The sequence below is a fragment of the Pleurodeles waltl genome, chromosome 3_2, assembly GCF_031143425.1.
Source record: "Pleurodeles waltl isolate 20211129_DDA chromosome 3_2, aPleWal1.hap1.20221129, whole genome shotgun sequence".
NCBI classification, from domain to species: Eukaryota; Metazoa; Chordata; class Amphibia; order Caudata; family Salamandridae; genus Pleurodeles; species Pleurodeles waltl.
The window spans coordinates 40,266,887-40,290,796 of record NC_090441.1 but is presented as its reverse complement, the minus strand read 5'-3'; the positions used below and the strand labels follow the sequence as shown (position 1 = coordinate 40,290,796).

Sequence of the window (23,910 nt, the reverse complement as noted above, 5' to 3'; positions counted from 1 at the left end):
TACGATTGATCAGACACCTTCTGATCTACTCATGTGCCTAATCTGTGTCTGACTAGTTTAGAGAGAAGATCAGTAGACATGATAATTTTTCCCACAGCGGGGAGAGTGCACTGCAGCAGGTGGGTTGTGAAACTAGGCCTCATAGTTGGATTTGCAACCTTGCCTCATTTAATTGTCATCTTATGTCGCTGTGGAAATAATGTGCTTTCTTTTTAATAAGAGAAGCCCTCGGATAGACAAGATATTATTTTGTCTGTTATTTGACTGTTGAGTTCTAAGCTCTTGCCTCTCATACGATTCTCTTTGAGAAGCCTTTGATTACTCTCCTTTGCTACCCTTGGAGTCAAGTGCAGAAAGGGTGTAGTCAACCCAATTTGCAGTCATACTAGGACAGACACAAGTGGCAAAAAATCTCAGCCACCACGGTTAGGGCTCAGTCAGCCCTGTGGCCCCCGGATGAAGTCTTACAATTGGCAGCAAACGATGTAGGGTCTGCAAGTTCCAGTTCCATTTGTCTTTAACAGAATAGCTCAGTTTAAGCATAGCATCACCTGCGTAATACTATGGTAGATACAAGGTTGGTGGGAGTAAAACTTCATAACCTGTCTTTGGATCAGTTGAGGGGTATGTGTTTGAAGTGAGGGCAAAGGACTTCCAGAAACAAGGATTGGGATAATCTTATAGGTTTTTTAAATGAACAGTTAGTGAAACTGGGTGGTAGGAAAAACTGTGATAGGCTTTGGAGGAGTTACCTTGGTAGGAACCTAGGGAGGAACATAGTGTCAGGCTTACTTAGCCTCTTAGCACAGGTTTTCCCTGGGTACACTTCCATTGTATCCCCATATTTTCTTTCTATGGTTTCCCAGAAACATTCTGTACCCTGCCCCTCACCAACCCACTGATCAGGGACTATTGGCAGATCGCATTAGTGTTTTATTGTGTAGGGGAATATATTGGAATATTGTATACTATAATAACGTACAGTCAAGTGGAGTGTGGTACAGTGGAGTAGCGTAAACTGCAATAGTGAATAGCTTACACTGGAGTGGGTTACAGTGTAGTGCGATAGATTTGAGTGGTGTACAGTTGGCTTGCATAAAGTCAAGTTTCATGCAGTGTAGTGTTGTAAAGTACATTTGTAGTGGAATGGCATATATTGGAGTGCTATACAGCACAGTGGTGCAGAGCGGAATAGCATACAGTGGTGTACAGTGTAACAGAGTACAGTGCAATGGTGTATATTTGAGTAGCCTAAAGTTTAGTGCCATGCATATAATTAAGTAGTGTTTACTGTTATAGCATAGAATTTACAGGTGTTAAGTTTTGAGAAGTACATTGGAGTGGAATATAGTGGAGCAGCGTACAGTAGAGTGTTGTACAATTCAGTAGGATTAATTATAGAAGCAGAGTCTAGTGACATAATCGAAAACATTGTTTAGTGGAGTGGCGCAGAATGTAATTTTTTAAGGCGCAATAGCATACAGTACATTGTGGTACACTGCAGTGGTGTATACTGCATTTTAATAGAATTGAATGCCGTTGAGTGGAATAGCATACACTGGAATTGCGTACAATCCAGTAGTGTACCATAAAGTGGGGCATAGTGAAATAACATAAAGTGTAATTACGTACAGTGGAATAGCGTACAGTTGTGAGCAGTACAGTGTAGGGTCGACTAGTGAAGTAGCATCCATGAAAGTATAATAGAATACAGTGATGAATAATATCATAGTGTAATGTGTAGTGGGGTAGACTGCAATGGCATACAATGGAGTTGAGTGGAGTAAGGTACAGTGGCGTAGAATTTGATAGCGTACACTGGAGTATCGTATAGTCAAGTGGCATACTGTAAATAGCGTTGAGTATAGTGGCATAAAGCCAACTCTTATACATTGGTGTAGAGTAAAGAGTTTGTAATTAAAATGAAAGCTACCAAAATAATTATGTAAAAGATAACGTTGTATCTGAAAAATATGCATTTTAATATGTCCGTCATCTAGTGTTGGGCTCAGAGTGTTACAAATAGTTTTTCTTCAAAGAAGGTTTTTCGAGTCACAAGATTGAGTTACTCCTCCTCTCAGTGATAGTGCGTATGGGCATTGAGTCCTTTTTTAGATTGTTTTCTTTCCACCGTTTGGTTTGTACTTGTTTCCTCTCGCTCCAGTAGATCTCGGTTCGGTACTATCTGAACTTCTCTCTTCTTTCTATAAACGTCGGTATTGTTTTCAGTCATGTTTTTCTGACTTACATTCGATCGATTACAATCGTCGAGATCCATTAAACGCCCTTATCGGGCCATCGTGCCGTTCTCGGGCCTACTTCAACTCGTGGTTGTCGAATTATGTCAGGCTGATGAAATAGACTCCATTTCGATTTTGCCCTCGGTGTCACGCCAAGTTCCCATTCACTGACCAACACCCGCTGTGCAACCTCTGTCTTTCTCCAGACCACCGGGACGAAAGCTGTGGAGTGTGTCGATCCTTTCGTTCCAAGAAAACTCTGAGGTATCGAAGAGCACGTCGGTTGGAGATGGCGTCCAAGTTGTCGGAACAAACGCCCGACATTTTCGGAGAGGAACAAGCTCAGACTGCAGTTTCCATCGCAGACTCTGATTCAGAGCCAATCGATTCCAATGGCACAGTATGTGAGTACATCAGCCCCTTCTCATCACCTAAAGGCAACCATCAGCAGTGATCTTGGGTCCACTACTGCTTGCTGGCCATGGTCAGACCAACTCTCGGGTTTGGCACAGAAGAAGACCAAAGTGCATTCGGAGCCGACTGAACAGCGTTCCACACCTGTTTCGGGATCGAGTTGAAGAGCAGACCTCCACCTCTGAGCCGAAACCCTTAACATCCATTTCAGAGCCGAAAAAACTACCACCCACTTTGAGACCGACGATCTCGGCCTGAATAAAACATTCAGGCGGTCATTACAACCTCAGCGGTCTTTTCGCAAGACTGCCGAGGTACCGCCGTGCTGAAGACCGCCAGTGGTGGCGGTCTTCCGCGCCGCATATTATGACCGTTGACAGCCGGCCGGCCTTTTTCGTACGGAAAGCCGCCAGCAGCCATACTGGCGGACGGCGGGACGTCAACAGAACACCGCCCACTGAATCACGTCCCATGATTCGGTGTGGCGGTGTTCTGGTGACGGTGTTCTGTTGGCAGAGCTGCCCCCATGGATCCCGTCCCCTCCCGGAGGATCAACAGACAAGGTAAGTTGATCGTCTGTTAGGGAAGGGGGTGGGGGGGTGTTGTGTGCACGCATGGGTGTGTGCGTGTGGGAGTGTAGAGGGGGTGAGTGAGTGTATGCATGCGGGGGGGGTGTTGTGTGTATGGGAAATGTGTGCGGGTCGGACGGTGTGCATGTCTGTGTGTATGTGTGCGGGTATGTGTTGGGGTGTATGTGTGCGTATAGGGGTGTGTATATGTGCATGTTGGGGTGTGTGTGCGTGTAGGGGTGTGTATATGTGCATGTTCGGGGTATGGGGGGGGGGTTGTGCCACCTTTGGGGGGTGGCAGGGGGATGGGGGGAGGATTCGTGGGGGGTAGCAGGGTGGGGGAGACCCCTATCAGTGCCAGGGAAGGAATTCCCTGGCACTGTTAGTGCTTACCGCCATGGATCTCATGGCGGTTTCCCAACCACCCGAGATCCATGGTGGGATGCAGGGTCCTGATACCGTCGGCAGTCTAGTGATGACCGCAATCTCCAGTCCAGCGGTCTTCACCGCCATGGCGGTCGGAATGGTGAAGTGGCGAATGACCGCCGCGGTCATAATTCATTTTTTTTTTTACCGATGGTCTGTTTGCGGTCTTACCGCCGCTTTACCACAAACCGCCAGGGTCGTAATGAGGGCCTCAGTCTCCAAACTTTCAGAGCTAAAACCTGTGGTGAGAAAATATGCTCCAGCTACTGAGAAATCTTCAGAAATAAAGCCCATACTTGAAGTGATGGACGCTAAGCAACGCAAAATCCAAATCCATAAAGACACTGGAAGGATTTTCTTCTCCTCTTTCTACAACTAAGAGAAAGTTAACTTTCCAAGAGACTTTAGAAGCTGGGCCTCCACCTGCTAAGATATTCAAGTATAAGGAGAAACCAAAGGCAGTACATCAGCCTTCACCACCACATTCTGCTTTGCTTCCTGTTTCTTCACCACCAAATACTCCACCACCTTCATCTACACAATTTTCTCCACAATCCCCTATTTGTAAACATGGAGATGATTTGGGTGACACTCAGTATAATATAGACCCATGGGATTTTTATGATCCAGACCTAATTGCATCCAGTGATCCTGATTTATATCCTGCCAGGCCATCTCCACTTAAAGACACCACTGCCTACAATCAGGTCATAGCTAGGGAAGCTGCATATCAAAACGTGCTGATCCAATAGAGGATGATTTTTTTATTCAATGCACTATCATCCACTCAATGCCTGCCAATGCTTCGAGGCATGCTTAAACATCTTAAGCACCTTCAGATTCACTTTTTATTACACAACAATTGCCACCTGACTCTATTGTTAGTGCAGCGAGGGAAAGGGCAAATAGCCCGTTCACAGGGGATGCTCCTCCCCCAGATAAAAAGAGTTGCAAGTTTGATGCAGCATTGAAGAGAGTAGCAATTGAAGCTGCTAATCTTTGGAGAATTGCAAACTCTCAAGCTCTAGTAGCAAGGTATGATAGAGCTCATTGGGATGAGATGGAGGAGTCCTTACAGTACCTTCCACCAGAACACCAAAAAAGGACACAGCAAATAGTTAAGGTGGGCCAGACTAACAATCAAATTAGATCTGCCTTAGATGCAGAAAACACGGCAGCAAGGAGTATTAACACCAGTGTGGTTATCAGAAGGCATGCATGATTAGGAACTTCAGAGTTCAAACCTGAGACACAGCAGGCAGTACACAATTTGCCTTTTGATAAACAGCACTTATATGGCCCAGAGATGGATCCCACCATAGAGAAATTAAAGAAAGACTCTGAGGCAGCTAAGGCTATGGGTGCTCCTTATACTACAACTGCTTGGGGAACGTTTCATAGACTGCACTTCAGAGGTGGTTTTAAAATATCAACCTCAGGGCTCACCACATCTCAACAAAAGCAGGGACAACAATTGTAAACCAGAGGTTATTTCAGAGTATCTTACAAGGGAAACCACTTTAGAGGTAGAGGTAAATCCACCACCACAAGAGGTGCCTCCACCTCAACTAAACAGTGACTTTCTACACATTCCCACACAGTATACATTTCCTGTGGGAGGAAAGCGGGAACAGTTCTACCAAGAATGGCACAACATTACAACAGATCAATGGGTGCTGTCAATTATCCAAAATGGTTATTGCATAGAACTCATCTCTACTCCACCAAACATTCTCCCTCGCTTGCACAAGCTTTCTCAGGAACACTTAAATTTGTTAAAACAAGAAGTACAATCACTGCTACTCAAAGGTACAATAGAGATTGTATATTCTCTATACTTCATTATACCAAAAAAGGATGGTACTCTCAGACCAATCCTGGATCTCAGACCCCTCAGTACCTCCTCTCACAGCATTTCCACATGGTCACTCTTCAGGATGTAATTCCCCTACTAAAAAAACAAGACTACATGACATCATTAGATCTAAAAGATGCTTACTTCCACATTCCCATACATCCAGCACATTGCAAATACCTAAGATTTGTGATAGCAGGCAAGCACTACCAGTTCAAAGTGCTACCCTTTGGAGTAACAGCAGCACCAAGGCTATTCACCAAATGCCTTGCAGTGGTTGCAGCATACCTCTGAAGACAACATATACATTTAATTTCCTATCTGGACGACTGGCTCATAAAAGTCAGCACCATTCAAACCTGTCAACCGCATACACAGTGGATACCCTACACAGTCTAGGGTTCACAATCAATTACCAGAAACCTCATCGGCAAACAGCGCAAATACAACCGTTTCCGGGAGCAATTCTGAACACTCAGTCAGCATTAGCGTACCCAAACCCACAGAGAATTCAAGCTTTCCACATTCTCATATCTCAGCTACAGTACAATCACACTTACACAGTAGGATTTATGGTGAAACTGTTGGGAATGATGGCATTGTGCATAGCAATAGTACCCCATGCATGTCTAAACATGAGACCCCTACAACAGTGTCTCTCGCAACAATGGTCTCAGGCAGAGGGTAAACTTCATAATCTAATGTTGTTAGACCGCCAAACCTACAACTCTCTGCAATCGTGGAATCTCACCAACTTATCAAAAGAGCGGCCATTTCAAGACCCTGTGCCACAAACCGTAATCACCACCGGAAAGCCCATCGCAACAATCTTATCATACAGAGGGAATGGGACTCAATTCAACTAACTTATCACATAAATCACTTGGAATTGCTAGCAGTGTTCCTAGCACTCAAAGCATTCCAGCCACAGATCACACACAAAACAGTGTTAATAAGAACGGACAACATAACCACAATGTGTTATCTGTAAAAACAGGGGGTGGGCACTCATCTCACTTGTCCCTTCTAGCACAGACAATTTGGAAATGGGCAACTCACAATCACATTCAACTACTATCAGAGTATATCCCAGGGATACACAATCAACTAGCTGATCTCTTAAGCAGGAAGCAGCAACAAATGGGAGATCAATCCACAAGTGATTCAACAGTACTTCTGCATGTAGGGACCCACAGACATAGACCTCTTCGCAACAAGCAAAAACGCAAAATGCCCAAACTTCGCATCCAGGTACCCACACCCTCAATCCAAGGGCAGTGCTCTGTGGATCAATTGGTCAGGGATATTTGCTTACGCTTTTCCCCCTCTCCTACTAATTCCATTTCTGGTCAACAAGATCCCTCACACTTCCCTCACTATGATACTCATAATTCCCACGTGGGCACGTCAACACTGGTACACAACACTGTTGGATCTGTCTGTAGTACCACATCACAAGCTCCTAAATAGACTGGACCTATTAACTCAAAACAAAGGTCAAATCAGGCATCCCAATCCCAGTGTGCTCAACCTGATGATTTGGCTCCTTAGGTGATTGAGTTTGGATAGCTACAGCTCCCAAGAGAATGTATGGACATTCTAAAATAAGCACGCAAACCTACAACAAGACAGTGTTATGCCGCTAAATTGAATCATTTTATATATTATTGTCAACCCAAAAATATTGATCCGCTCAAAGCTTCAGTACAGGATGTTGTCTGTTATTTGTTTCATTTACAAAAAGCTAATCTTACATACTCATCTATTAACATTCGTTTAACAGCAATCCTGCTTACCTACAAAACAGACAGCATACTTCGCTCTTTAGAATTCCTGTCATAAAAGCTTTTATGCAAGGCCTTAAAATAATTATTCCACCTAGACCTCTACCGGCTCCTGCCTGGAATATTAACATCATTCTTACAAGGCTTATGGGTGCACCATTTGAACCCATGCATGCTTGCACTCTGCAATTTCTCTCATGGAAGGTTGCTTTCCTAATAGCAGTTACTTCCTTAAGGAGAGTTAGTGAAATTCAAGCGTTCACTCTAGAAGAACCTTTCTTTCAAATTCACAAAAATAAATAGTACTTAGAACTAACACAAAGTTCCTACCTAAAGTAGTCTCACCATTTCACATCAATCAGTCAGTGGAATTACCAGTCTTCTTTCCAAAGCCAGATTCAGTTAATGAAAGGACTCTTCACACTCATGATGTCAAAAGAGCTTTCATGTATTATGTGGCTAGAACAAAAGATTTCAGGAAATCTAAACAACTTTTTGTAGCTTTACAACAACCTCATAAGGGTAATCCTATTTCAAAACAAGGATTAGCCAGATGGTTAGTAAAGTGTATTCAAACTTGCTATTTTAAAGCTAAAAGACAGCTATTAGTAACTCCTTAAGCACATTCAACTAGAAAGAAAGGAGCTTCAATGGCATTCTTAGGAAATATACCAATGGTAGATATATGCAAAGCAGATATATTTTCCACACCACACACATTTACTAAACACTACTGTGTGGATGTGTTATCTCGCCAGCAGGAAAATGTTGGTCAACCAGTGCTTAAAACATTATTTCAAACTACTCCAACTCCTAAAGACTAGCCGCCACTTATTCTGGGAGGGGACTGCTTTTTAGTCCATGCAAAGCATGTGTATCTGCAGCTACACATGCCATCAAACGGTAAATTGTATTTACCCAGTAGACATCTGTTTGTGGCATGTAGTGCTGCAGATTCACATGTGCCCTTCCTCCTCCCCGGAAGCCTGTAGCCATTGTAGTGCTTTCTTTATGTAAATATGTATATACACTGCATTGACATCTTCTTTTCTTGCTTTATATATATATGTGTGTGTGTGTGTGTGTACATATACATTTCTTCACCCTCCTGCGGGAAAACAATCTAACAAAGGACTCTATGCCCATGCGCACTATTACAGAGAGGAGGAGTCACTCGATCTTGTAACTTGAAAACCCTTCTTCAAAGAAAAACAACTTGTAACACTCCGAGCCCAACACTAGATGGCGGACTTATGCAAAGCATGGGAATCTGCAGCAGTACATGCCACGAACTGATGTCTACTGGGTAAGTAACATTATTATATATTTTAACACCAACAGGTCCAAAGAGGCGCGCTCATCTCACGTCGGTGCCTGCAATAGGGAGGGACCAACTCCCATCAATACTCTTCACACCAAGTTGACAATTAAGTCAGGGATGCGGCACTCACATGATTAAATCAGAATTCTTTTATTCCATAACAGGCCCTCAAACAAACTAACACCAACGCGTTTCAACCTTACCGGTCTTGATCCCGGTCTTGTTCTGATTTAATCCTGTGAGTGCCGCATCCCTGACTTAATTGTCAACTTGGTGTGACGAATATATAGTAAGTTTATATGTTGTATAAAACATATACGCCATATACGTTGTATAAAACATAGTTGACACTGTGCTATGGTTTATCGTGCAAAGTTCAGGGTATACCACAGTATATGGGGCTTAGAACTGGTGATGTGATTGGTTGATGGCTGTGTTTACAAAAGGGAGAAATTGGCCATGTAGTTTTTATGACAGTCTTGGTAATCATTGTCTTTACAAAAGTTAAAGGCAGACATGTTGTTTTTAGGTACACTTTCCACGTGTTGTGCGTTATGCCTTCTGATGTCGGTAAGTATTAGGTTTAGTATTTTTGCCTAACTATTACCACTTTAATAAAGTGGTAATAGGTAGAGAAAACTAGTTATAGTTTCGTATGTTTTTCAAAAACTACAGTGTAGCACGTGAGCACTGCAGTACCCCAAAATAGTTTTCCAAGGTTAACATTTTTGTTAGCAAATTTTTCTACATTTTTATACCATTGTACAGTTAAGTGCATTTTTATTTCAGTAGCACAGTAATTTTTAGTAATTACCATGCTACTCTGTACATTTTTATGTCATATTTAAATACGTGTCTTACAGTGTACTTCCAATTGTATTTCGTTTTATTATTTTTTGGATTTGCGGTACCGTGGTACTTCTGAGGTACTCCATGTTTTTAAATATATATAAAGTTAGAAATATTTTTCTCTACCTATTACCAGCACTTTACTAAAGTGGTAATAGGTATGAGAAAAATACCAAACCTAATACTTACCTACATTGAATGATGTAACACAGGACACAGGGAACCTTGAGCTAAAAACTAGGTGGCTGCCTTTCACTTTTGTAAAGGCAGTCATTAGCCAATCAGCTAATGACTTGTCATTGCTATATACCTCGGGAGTACCACAGTACTACCGCGGCCACATATATAGCTAAATTAAAAACACTTAAGTTATGAAATACTTAGCTTATGTGCAATACCCGAAAGAACTATCTGCACATCACAATATATAATTCAGTTGTAGGAGCTAAAAAATTACGCGTGAACTACCTGTAATAGCTTATTAAAGTTGAGTTCTGAAGTTACAATGGCTGCTGCTTTAGAGCTAGCTGCTGGGGGGTAAGGGAGGCCAGATCACGGAGCATAATAAAGCAGCTTTTTATAAAACAAACAGTGTGGTTTGTTCTTCCCTGATTTTCTGTGTTGCAGTGACAACCAGAAAGGAGTGATTGTTTTCACTCCGTTGGCAATTATAGAAACGATAGAACCTTTTTTCATGTCATGCTCTCTATTAGATGAAAGAGTTATGTACCAAGGGTTGTAAGTGACAAAGTGCCCCCTGTTGTACATGAAAAGGATATTATAAGTCCTAGGAGTTCCTTAACCATATGAAGGAACTTGGGTTTTGGCTTTGATTCTCTGTTTGATCATGGAACTCCTTGGTGACTTGCCATACCCTTATAATGTACGGCAGAGAGTACTTCATATTTATTTTCATTATACATATATATTTGACTTGTGCCTTTAAACTTTAAAATATTTGGCAAGATTAACTTTGTCTAGGTATCCTTTTCCTGAACTTTTTTCTTTATTTAATCAGGAAAGCCAGTAAAGTTCACTCTGCTAGCCTGCGATGTCAAAGGAAAGGAAGATAAATCTGGGCCAGAAAATATACTTGTAGAACCATTTACAGGAGATGGTAAGTACACCAACTCTGTTTAAACAATATGTACGTTTTTTAACTTTTTTTTTTTTAGTTCAACCTGTTGTGTGGAGTTATATACACCAGCCCTTACTGTATAATGAAAATCCTAATGAAATGTGGTCACAGAGACCATTTTATGATGCACAATATCGCGTTTTCCTTACAACATTGGCTACTAACATTGGTCTTAGGAAATGTGATGGTGTTCCATAGATTTGGTAAACTTGACTTTGCTTAAGAAAAAGAGGTCATGAAAAATCCCAGACTTCAGGAAATATACAGCACAGCTACAATATACAGAATGCTAGTGATCTTGATATGTCATGAGAGACTGACTTTAACTCCCCATCGGGCCCCCAAGAGGAAATAGCCTCCTTTGCTGTTGTGGTCAATAATGCCAATGAGGGGTTAAAACTGCAGTTGCCAGCTGTGGAAACTATAACAAATCTATTTAAAGAAATCCTGCAACCTGGTTCTTTAGTGTCAGAACCTTTGGTACCTTTCAATGAAGCCATGAAAAAGCTTTGAGGGCAGCATGGTTAAAAGTATGTTAGATTCCTCTAGTAAGTTCCCACATCACTAGGTACCAAAGGCCTTCTACAGGTGATCCAGCCTTTCTCACACAGCACCCCATGTCAAAAAGCCACGCAGTTCAGGCTTTGACTAGAACACTGAAGCCAAATGCCTTCCCTACTGAGCCACCTGAGAGAGAATAGAATCACGTTGACACCCTTGGCAAGATTGTTTTCTTCTGGCAATTTGCCATTGGGATTTCTGAATTCTGTTTGCTTGTTGGGGAGATGCACTCACACACTTTGGAATATGAAGAGTGAAATCATACCTCATCCTTCCTGAGGAGTTCTGCAAAACCTTAATTCAGATAGTCTGCGATGGAGTGGCTACAGCCAAGTTAATTTGGAGGGCCACCTGGACCCCACAAGCTGTGAGTCGTGCTGTGGACACTGTGGTAGTGATTCACCATCATTTTGCTGCTGACATACAGGAATCTCTTAAGGATTTTCCTTTCGAGGAATCCAGGCGGTTTGGAAATAAGATAGATTCAGCCTTGGAGTGCTTCAAAGATATCTGTGCTCCTGCTCTCTCCTTGACCCTACTGTCCCCACCTTGTCAGTTTCCCCAGCAGTACAAGAAGTTCAAAGGCTGCTCTCAGGCTCTTTCAAACTTAGAGACGACAAATTCAAAAAAATAAGGTCTAGCTTGTGGCCTGTTGAAAGAGTAGGACACTGTACTTTCTCCTCCAGACCTAATGTGCAGGCCCAATCCATCAGTGCTTGCCTCGTTGTGTTGTTGAGATCATCTACATGGATGTTAAAATAGCCTAACATGGTGAAGTTAACAAACTGCTTGCTGTGTAGAGTGATCACAAGTGTGCAGGAACTCTGAGCTAGGACCGGGAGGGTGGTAAAGGAGTACTCCTCAGAATGAGAACTATTCTGATAGTTTCAAACTGAAGCCTATGCATTCTGACCCCTTTAGCTCATTCACTGTGAACGAAAAGAATAGATATTTAGTACTGTGGATCAAAGCAATGTCTCCTGCTCTTGTGCCTGCCCTATCCAACCTGGTGATAGCATACCCTTCAGGAGTGGCCATAGCGATGTCATGATTGGAGAGATTGTTAAGCCAAGTATCGGTGAGAAATATGAACTCAAAATTACTGTCTCTGATGAGATTATAAATGTCAGTAGAGTGTTTGAGTAGAGAGCAAGTGTTTAGTAGGCCTTCCAGCCAGAACTGATCTTTCCTCTGTAAACTGAGGGATGCATATAGGGGTCCCGAGGGATGTAAACTATTGGCTGTAGAGACCCACGTGTTATTAAGCTCTGTTCTACAACTACAGCAGGTGATGGGGCCCGTAAGCTCTGATACTGATAACTCAAGGAGGCAGGTGATAAGGTGATTACTAGCGTGAAGAGAGGAGGAGGAAGGAGTACATTATTGGAATGGCTGATGTAGAACCTGCAGCATGGCTGGCGCTGGCTGCGGTTGGGATGCTGACTAGTGCAGATGGACTTACTTTGGCTAACTTGGGGCACTGAATTTCCACTGCACGTTAACGCTGGTCTTGGCTCTTTTTGGGTGGCTGCGCTGCCATTGAAAGAACTAGAGTGGCAACCCTCTCAACATAGCAGACAGGCGAAGCACAATAATGGTTTAATTCTGCAGGTCCACAGTAAGGCAGACCTTGGTACAAGTAAATACAATGGTTAAGACAATTAATAAAAAGTTAAAACAAATCCTGCAACCAGTAACACGCACAGAAAGTGCTTACTTAGAGCGCTGAATTTGTACAGAATCCTCATTTTTATGTATATACTTTTTTAACTCATGACAGCGTGTTCTTTGAGGTTGCTGACCCATTTCAATCACTTTTGCATGTCACAGCTACTGTCAGTGCAGCCTACTGAAAAATCATTATTCAACCTTGTGATGGTGATGGCGCTCTTCCATGTGAGGCAGTCAAACATGCTCCACATGTTCTCTCCTCTGCATCCTCCTAAGGAGAAGAAGTTTACCAATTGAATCCCTAGAGAGACCATCGTTTTTATATCTATTGGACTAAAGAGCACCAGGAGACTGATCAACCTTCTGTTGAAGTCACTGGTGCAAAGAAGGGAAGACAGTTTAAAAACTGGCCTTATTGAGATGGATTTTCCTCTGCATCAAGATGTTATTTCTTGGAAGGAAAGAGTCTCCTTATGGCATTTGGGCTCATTCCACTAGAGCTAAAGCTACCATTGTAGCATTAGCCAGGGGGTTCTAGTGCTGAACCTCTACCTGGCTGTTATGGCGGAGTTGATCCACAATTTCACCAAGCACTGCTGTATTATCTCTTAGGTCCTCATGGGGGGACATTTTAATTGCTCAGTCCTGCAGTACTGCCCCTCAGACCCTCTACATTTTTAAGGTACAGCTTTGGGATGTGTTCTAAATGTGAAGATCTGCAATTAGAAGTACAAGTTACTTGCCTTTGGCAACACTCTTTGTGATATATCTGACTGCAAATTCTTCACCTCACTCCTCTTTCAGCATTCCGCAGAGTGGATGTCTAGGTGTTAATAATATTCCAAATTGGATTCTGCATGCTGTCACAGTTCACAGTTGGTTAGGAAGGCCTTTACTGAAGATGAGTAAATTATAGTGTCAATGATTTTCAAGCTGTTCCCAAGAAGCTGGTAATACATACAATTAACAAGATCTTTTTTCATTGCTGGCAGAAGAAGGCAAACAAGTTTCAAAACTATTGAATGCGTATATAAACGTTGATATCACAAATGCTGGAACAGGGATAATACCTGCTTGTTATACTCGCATGTACCCCTGCTCTCAAGGTCGTGACATTTTATTTAGGCCCTGGCTTTTTATCTAGGCCCTGGCTTCACACTAATCTAGCGTGTGTGCAGAGGCTTAGGTCTGTCCCTTGTAATCTGAGCTTCAGAACCTGTTCTATGAAATTGGAGGGGCACACCAGGCATTCCCTTGTAGTGAGCTTTGGACTCCTGCCCTTAGTGAGGTTCATAACATAAAGTAGTTGTGGCAGCATATTGTGCTTTGCAAATATTTAGTGTGACCACAGCTTTTTCTCTGTGTCAGATAATGTGTGGTTTTCTGACCCCTGTGTAAAAGTACGCCGTTATGTGAATCCCAGAACTCTTGTGTTTTCATAGCGTGTGTTTATGTTGAGTGCATGTATTTGTAGTGAGTGTGTAGCATATGTATGGAATCAAGTCACAAGTAATCCTGTGCTGTCCAGATCTCCAGCAGTGCCCAAAGGGTTAGTGCTTTTGCTGCTGACTCCAAGTGAATCCCAAGCAGGAGCTGCCATAGCAAATGATTAGCCACAACAGGGCCAGTCCTGCTGACCCAGAACCAGGGGCAGTTTAACTATATAAAAACCACATCGGTTCCAGGATGTAATGTACCTGTATATCCAAAATTTTCAATGAGAATAAAATTAAAATGAAATGGCGCCCAACAGAACATTCAGAGGAATTGAAATTCTTATTAGATAATGATTTTCTTTATAGTACAACATACAAACAAACAATTTGTGCTGCACATATTACACTAAACAAACACCTAAGGACAGTATACAGTGTAAACATAAAACAATGTCAGAGGGTCTTAAATTCAGTTAAGTAGTCCACATGAGATGGAACCTGTCACAGTTGATGTTTCGTTCCCAATATGCCAATGATTTGTCAACGGCGTTTCGACCCTTGCAATTTACTGGGTCATCATCAGGACAACCAACATTTTAAGCAAAAAGGACAAAAAATCTGGAAAAAAATAGGAACAACAGTAATGAAAGGCACCCTATCAAAATAAAGAATACAGAATAATAGATGAGAAGAGAGTAAAGCAGTATATAAACAAGGTCAAGTACTTACATTGCTGACCTCTGAGCAAAACAAGCAACCATCCGCTAAGCGTCTCGAGGGAATCTGTCCTAAAAATCGAAGTGCAGTCCTTTGTTCTAAAGAGTGGCAGTCACTTCATACCGTTCATGTCTCCAACTAAACACAAATTAAAAGTGGTTCAGAAAACAGAGTTAGAGAGGTCCGTGTCTCCCTTCCAGAGAATGCCTAGTTGTACGCCAAATAGTGGGTTGTCAATGGGACTGGTTTACCCCAAGTCAGGATTTGAACTACAAAAAGGTAGAAAACCCACTTATTTATGAAATCTCAAAATTGCAGTAGTGCCACAATTTGTAGTCAGGAATTGATACATCAAGTCTGAACGTTCGATTCACGTGAATTTATTGGTGATCATTTGACCCGGAAATCGAGAACACTTGTTGATATCTTTTTAGATAAAGGTCTCTTTAACATGTGGAAGAACAGCCGACACGTGTTTCGCCCCCTTGTGGTGGATTTACCTGTGGCTTTTTCAAGGCTCCAAATAATAAATAGTGATAGAATCAAGTAATGAAGCAGTGGAGATGTTAAATTAGAATATGAGTAAAGGGAATAGCAAGATATAGCCCATTAGTTTAATGTAGTGAAAGAAGGAGGAAAAAGGAAAAGTGACTTGGTCTATGAATCAAAGATCTTATTTAACCCATAATCTAACCCAATTCGGTGAAAAAATAATAAGTAAGTGTTCACAGCAGTAGGTATTAGAGGTTCATGCTCATAGAATTGTGCCGATTTTAAGGATAAGACTAGTGCTGGCAGGAAGAAATTATAGTTTTCCTCCCCCCTCACGATTTATTATTTGATGTATCAATTCCTGGCTACAAATTGTGGCACTACTGCAATTTTGAGATTTCATAAATAAATGGGTTTTCTACCTTTTTGTAGTACAAATTAAAAGTGGACAAACTATTTGTATCTACTACCAAAACCGTGAAACAAGCACCATGACCAAAACCAAACATGAGGTGCACTACCAGTCCGCAAGAACATGCAAAATACATCCTCTGGATTATAGACGCATCATTCCCAGTGAAATCCCAAAGTGGTTAAAAGAGATAGAAAAGATTTAAAAAAATTAAAATCTCACCCACCTACGGCGTATAAATCGCCTTTGAAATGGGAGAGTACTAGGTCTGAAGACCAATATCCTTCAAGTCTCTCAAAAAACTTGTTTTAAAAGGGAACAGAGAAATAATAAAAAACCCTTCCCCAATCCCCCCCCCTCCCCATAAACAATAAATTACCAAAGGCACACTGCGGTGAAACTTTTCATGGAGTTGCTCACAGTTATAGAATCACGCAAAGTAATCCCAGTTTGGAAATCGTAAAGCAACAATTATTACCTAAACATAATCATCAGAAAAAAATCTTTAAACAAAGAGTAAACCAAGACAAACAAGCTGTGTAAATATACATTGAAAGCCATGGAAAAACTTCTGGAAAACTCACTGGGGAGCACAATATAGCTCTCCTCCGAACACTGCAATCAAAATCACTATCAGCTTTAAAGCAGCATGGATGCTGAGCCGAAAATCAGTCAGCATTTTAGATTGCACTGATCACCATGAAAGAGAAAAAATACCTTCACTTCAGCAAGTCACAAAAGACCATAATTCACAAGCTAACAAATTAATACTACCCCACAATGAGCACCTTTTAAATTATGCCTGGATCTACCATGATTGGCGCTCGCTAGGAAGGCTTACCATGCTGCTCCCCTGCCGCAGCTCCTGTCCCAAGTGAAACCATTGCTGCTATCCCAGGCAGAGGAGACTCTGCGGTGAGCGTGAGGCAGAAGAGTGCCCATCAGTGCCAGCTGACCACGATGTGAGCAGGTAATGGGGCCTCATGCGAAAGACTGACGTGGACACTCAGATCTTTTTCTGTAGCGTGAACAGTTAGCAAAACGGGGTGCCAGGAAAAACTGTGATGGGCTTTAGTGAGCAATGACTGTTGCCCAAACTACCCATTTAATTTGTATATGGACTATTGAACTGAACTACAAGCTACTCAGATTGGTCAGACACCTTCTGATCTGCTCATGTGCTGAATCCGTGTGTAAGACTAGTTTTGAGAGATCAATAGACATGATAATTTTTCCCACAGCTCTGCAGCAGGTGGGTTGTGAAACTAGGCCTCATCGTTGGACTTGCAACCTTGCCTTATTTAATTGCCATATTGTGCCACTGTGGAAATAATGTGCTTTCTCTTTAGTAAGATAAACCCTCGGATGGACAAGCTATTATTTTGTCTGTTGTTTGACTGTTAAGTTCTAAGCTCTTGCCTCTCACACTATCTCCTTGAGAAGCCTTGGAGTCAAGTGCAGAAAGGGTGTAGTTGACCCAGTTTGCAGTCACAGTAGGACAGTCACAATTGGCAGACAAAACTCAGCCACCACGGTTAGGGCTCAGTCAGCAATGTGGCCCTCTGAGTGAAGTCTTACAATTGGCAACAAACGGTGTAGGGTCCGCAAGTTCCAGTTCCATCTGTCTTAAACAGAATAGTTCAGTTTAAGCACGGAATTACCTGCGTACTACTATGGCGGATACAAGGTTGGTGATAGTAAAACTTCATAATCTCTCTTTGGATCAATTGAGGGATATGTGTTGGAAGAGAGGGTAAAGGGCTTCCAGAAACAAGGATCAGGATATTCTTATAGGTTTTTTAAATGAACAGTTAGTGAAACTGGGTGATAGGAAAGAAATTGTGCTTGGCTTTGGAGAGGGTACCTTGGTAGGAACCTAGGGAGGAACATAGCATCAGGCCTACTTAGCCTCTTAGCACAGGTTTTCCCTGGGCACACTTCCATTGTATCCCCACATTTGCTTTCTGTTGTTTTCCTGAAACATTCTGTAACCTTCCTCCCAACCAACCCACTGACCAGGGACTATTGGCAGATCGCATTAGCACCTAGTGTCAAGGGGAGAACTACATTCTCTTTATCAGGGGAGGTTGTACCAGTTTAAGGTTATGCTTGTGGACTTAAGAATGCTCCTGCCACTTTGCAGCACCTGGTGAACTATGTTCTGTTAAGCTGACCTATCTAGATGACATTTCAGTGTTGAGCAATAGGTGAGTAATATTTGTGAGGACCATTTGAAGCAACTAGAATCGGTGTTTGTCAGGATACAAGGAGCAAAACTGACCATTAAGGCAACCAAGTGCAAGATGAAGCAGTCCTCTGTTGTCTTTTTTTGGCATCAGGTGGGTTCCTATTTATGTAAACCTTAATATTGAATTCTAAGAACATGAATTGTGGCAAAATTTTGCATACAATGCAATAAATAATTAATTAGATGCTTTATTATACTAGCACTTCAAATCTATAGATTGCCATATGCAATAAATAGGCTAACCTGAATGTATTTAACACTTCAAAATTCTTTCCTTTGGTTGAAAGGGTCAGACCTTATAATAAAGTTGTCGACCTTAGCTGTCTAAAATCCGATGAGGCCATCAGGAGAGTGGTTTCAACAATGTTGACCACACTCTAACACAAGACAATGGAAACAGGTCTTATAGGCAATAGTTGTGTTTCAAAAAAACATATTTTGTGCACAATAGTTTTTGAACGCTAATGAAATCAAATGCAAGCCTACGGAGGGGGCAGAGGTGAAACACCCATGTTATAGAATTACCAGATATATATATATATGTTCGGTGGCATGTGTAGCTGCAGATACACATGCTGTGCATTATCCTGCCATCTAGTGTTGGGCTCGGAGTGTTACAAGTTGTTTTTCTTCGAAGAAGTCTTTTCGAGTCACAAGACCGAGTGACTCCTCCCTTTCGGCTCCATTGCGCATGGGCGTCGACTCCATCTTAGATTGTTTTCTTTCCGCCATCGGGTTCGGACGTGTTCCACTTCGCTCCGTATTTTGAATTGGGAAAGTTAGCTAAATTATCGAAAATTCGACGATATTGTTATCGTTCGGTACCGGGTTAGTTTTAGTGTATGGGCACCGACATCAAGAGCGCTTCGGTGGCCCTTCGGGGCTTCCGTTCTTCACCGAGGCCTGGTCGGCCGACCACACCCGTCGTCCCAGACTAATGGACCAGACCCCCTTCCGCTTCTCTCCTAAGTGTCATTCGAAGTATCCTTATACAGACCAGCACCGGGTCTGTAATCTGTGTTTATCACCTGAACACAGGGAGGATACTTGCGAGGCTTGTCGAGCGTTTCGATCGAAAAAGACCTTGAGAGATCGACGTGCAAGAAGACTACAAATGGCGTCCACACCGAAAGAGCAACTCAACGTCGGAGAGGAGGAAAGCATTTCCATCCAGGGGACGGACTCGGATGAATCCGAAAGTGAACGACCCTCAACGGTGCAGCGAACAGTGAGTAAACCTGCCCCGTCCAAAACTCACACAAAGACATTTAAGGCCATGGGGAAGCCACTGCCAGCAGGCCATAGCTTAACCCACTGAAAAAAAGGTGACCAAACATCGGCACCGAAAAAGGCCAGAAAATTGCCGAAGACTTCCGACTCCGGTCGAGATTCTGCCACCGAACGATCTCGACACCGAGAGTTCGATTTGCCCAAAGTACGGAAAATATCTTCGGAACCGAAAAAGACTATACCTGAAACCCCTGTACCGAAAAAAGCGGCTTTGGAGCCAAGAAGAAGCTCTTATACAGAAGAGCAAGGACTTCCCAGCCAATTCAAGGAAAGACATAGATTTGAGCAGGAATTTGGTATGGAAGAACTGGACCATACACAAAGGAGGTTACATATCCATAAAGAGACTGGAAAAATACAAACTTTGCCTCCACTCAAATCTAAAAGGAACCTTGCATTTCAGGAGACAGAAATGCAACATAAGGCAAAGGTGGTTAGAGACAAATCCCCACCACCAAGGTTATCACCACAATCGTCCCCACCGCACTCACCACAACTATCACCAGTGGGAACACCTACAATGCAGTCACCCACACATACTGGGATGACACAGGATGATGCTGATGCATGGGACTTATATGATGCACCAGTATCGGATAACAGTCCGGATTGTTATCCAACAAAACCGTCACCACCAGAAGACAGTACTGCATATACGCAAGTACTATCCAGGGCAGCTACGTTCCACAACGTAGCAATGCACACAGAGCCAGTGGAGGATGATTTCCTGTTTAACACTTTGGCATCCACCCACGCTTCCTATCAGAGTCTGCCAATGCTCCCGGGCATGCTCAAGCACAGGAAACTGGTCTTCCAGGAGCCTGTAAAAGGAAGGGCTATCACGCCTAGAGTGGAGAAGAAGTACAAACCTCCCCCAACAGATCCTGTGTTCATAACACAACAACTTACACCGGACTCAGTGGTTGTAGGGGCGGCAAGAAAGAGAGCAAACTCTCAATCTTCAGGAGACGCTCTACCGCCTGACAAAGAAAGCAGAAAGTTTGACGCAGCAGGAAAACGAGTGGCAGCCCAAGCAGCCAATCAATGGCAGATTGCAAATTCGCTACGACAGGGCACACTGGGACGAGATGCAACACATCATACAGCACTTGCCCAAGGAACACCAGAAACGTGCCCAACAGGTAGTGGAAAAAGGACAGGCCATATCTAACAACCAGATAAGGTCCGCCCTAGACTCGGCAGACACAGCAGCACAAACTGTCAACACGGCTGTAACCATTCGCAGGCATGCATGGTTAAGAAGTTCTGGATTCAAGCCAGAGATTTAACAAGCGGTGTTGAACATGCCGTTTAATCAAGAACAGTTGTTTGGGCCGGAAGTTGACACAGCAATTGAGAAGTTGAAAAAAGACACGGACACGGCCAAAGCCATGGGTGCGCTCTATTCCCCATAAGTCAAAGGCACCTTTAGGAAACCACAATTCAGAGGAGGTTTTCAGCAACAAATATCAGAGCCTTCCACCTCTCAAACCAGACCCACCTATCAGGCACAATACCAAAGGGGAGGGTTTTGTGGTTCCTTTAGAGGACAATTCCCAAGAGGGCGGGGAAAGTTCCAAGCAACCAAACCAAGCCAGACCAAACAGTGACTTCAATGTCACAAAACCCCAACACTTGTCACCAGTGGGGGGGAGGTTAACCATATATTATCACAACTGGACACATATTACCACAGACGCATGGGTCCTATCAATTATCCAACATGGTTATTGCATAGAATTCACAAAATTCCCACCAGATGTGCCACCAAGAACGCACAATCTGTCCCAACAACACTTAGACCTATTACAAATAGAGGTCCAAGCACTACTACAAAAACAAGCAAAAGAGATCGTACCCAATCATCAGAAAGGAACAGGCGTATACTCACTATATTTCCTAATTCCAAAAAAGGACAAAACGTTAAGACCTATCTTAGATCTCAGAACACTGAATCTCTTCATCAAATCAGACCACGTCCACATGGTAACACTTCAAGACGTGGTTCCCTTATTAAAAAAAGGAGTAATACATGACAACATTGGATCTCAAGGATGCGTATTTCCACATACCCATCCTTCCTTCTCACAGAAAATACTTAAGGTTTCTAATGCACGGCGTACGCTATCAATTCAAAGTGCTACCGTTCGGAATAACAACAGCTCCAAGGGTATTCACAAAATGCCTAGCAGTAGTAGCCGCTCACATAAGGAGACAGCAAATGCACGTATTCCCATATTCGGACGACTGACTAATAAAAACCAACACTCAACAACAGTGTCTTCTTCACACGCAATACGTCATAGAAACTCTATACAAACTGGGGTTCTCTATAAATTACCAGAAATCACATCTGCAACCATCCCAAATACAACAATATTTGGCAGCAACACTCAACACACAAAGGGCAATTGCCACTCCAAGTCCACAACGGGTCCAAGTGTTCCAAAATGTAAGATCAAGCATACAGTCAAAGCAACACTACCCAGTAAGGTTTGTAATGAAACTTCTAGGCATGATGTCTTCATGCATAGCCATTGTCCCAAATGCAAGATTACACATGCGGCCCGTACAACAGTGCCTAGCAAAACAATGGACACAAGCACAGGGTTGTGTCCATTAAGATCTAGTGTTGATAGACTGCCAAACACACTCCTCGCTTCAATGGTGGAACCCAATCAATTTAAACAAAGGGCTGCCATTCCAAGGCCCAGTGCCTTAAGCTGTTATCACAACAGATGCTTCCATGATGGGTTGGGGAGCACACCTCAACAAGCACAGCATACAGGGTCAATGGGACAATCAACAAAAACAACTTCACATTTGGAACTGCTAGCAGTTTTTCTAGCATTAAAAGCATTTCAACCACTGGTAGCCCACAAACACATCCTTGTCAAAACCGACAACATGACAACAATGTATTTTCTCAACAAACAAGGGGGGACACACTCGTCACAACTGTGTCTCTTAGCACAAAAGATTTGGCATTGGGCAATTCACAATCACATTCGCCTAATAGCACAATACATACCAGGCATTCAGAATCAGTTAGCCGACAATCTCAATCGAGATCACCAGCAAACTCACGAATGGGAAATTCATCCCCAGATGCTACAGGATCACTTCCTCCGCTGGGGAACACCGAACATAGACCTATTCGCAACAAAAGAAAACGCAAAATGCCAAATCTTCGCGTCCAGGTACCCACACCCTCAATCCAAGGGCAAAGCACTATGGATCAGTTGGTCAGGGATATTTGCTTACGCTTTTCCCCCTCTCCCACTCATTCCTTATCTGGTCAACAAACAAAGTCAAAACAAACTCAAACTAATACTCATAGCACCAACCTGGGCTCGCCAACCGTGGTACACAACACTATTGGACTTATCAGTAGTACCCCCACATCAAATTACCAAACATACCAGATCTGTTAACACAACCCAAACAACAGATACCAGAATCCAGCATTGCTCAATCTAGCAATCTGGCTCCTGAAGTCTTAGAATTCGGACATTTAAATCTTACATAAGAGTGTGAATGGAGGTCATTAAACAAGCGAGAAAACCTACAACAAGACATTGATACGCAAACACATGGAAAATATTTGTTTGCTACTGCCACACTAATCAAATTCAACCACTACATGCCTCCTCAAAGGACATTGTAAGCTACTTATTACACTTACAAAAGTCTAATCTAGCATTCTCTTCCATTAAAATCCATCTCACTGCATTATCTGCCTATCTGCAGATTACACATACAACATCACTTTTTTGAATCCCAGTCATTAAAGCATTTATGGAGGGACTAAAAAGAATCATACCCCCAAGGACACCACCAGTACCTTCGTGGAACCTTAATATTGTATTAACACGACTTATGGGTCCACCATTCGAACCCATGCATTCTTGTGAAATGCAATATCTAACTTGGAAAGCAGCCTTTCTGATAGCTATCACATCACTTAGAAGAGTAAGTGAAATAGAAGTTTTTACTATTCAAGAACCCTTTATACAAATACATAAACATAAGGTGGTTCTCCGTACAAATCCAAAATTCTTACCAAAGGTCATATCACCATTCCACCTAAACCAAACTGTGGAACTCCCAGTCTTCTTTCCGCAACCAGACTCAGTAGCCGAAAGAGCCTTGCATACATTAGTCATAAAAAGAGCACTAATGTATTACATTGACAGAACGAAACAATTTTGTAAAACAAAAAAATTGTTTGTAGCCTTCCAAAAACCTCATGCAGGTAATCCTATATCCAAACAAGGCATCGCCAGATGGATAGTTAAGTGTATTCAAACTTGCTATATTAAAGCAAAAAGAGAATTACCTATTACACCAAGAGCACATTCCACTAGAAAGAAAGGCACCACAATGTCTTTTCTTGGGAATATACCTATGGCAGAAATGTGTAAGGCAGCCACCTGGTCTACGCCTCATACATTTACTAAGCATTACTGTGTAGATGTGTTAGCAGC

General features: G+C 42.5%; 1 protein-coding gene across 2 annotated transcripts in view; it reads left to right on the top strand.

Moving 5' to 3' along the window:
- The window catches only part of ZZEF1 (zinc finger ZZ-type and EF-hand domain containing 1), a 1,404,152-nt gene that overhangs the window by 200,270 nt on the left and 1,179,972 nt on the right, over positions 1–23,910 (top strand). For both annotated transcript variants that reach the window (XM_069226690.1, XM_069226689.1), the window contains exon 9: positions 10,477–10,575. In XM_069226690.1, the coding sequence (XP_069082791.1) occupies positions 10,477–10,575 (99 nt within the window). The remainder of the gene's footprint in view (positions 1–10,476; positions 10,576–23,910) is intronic.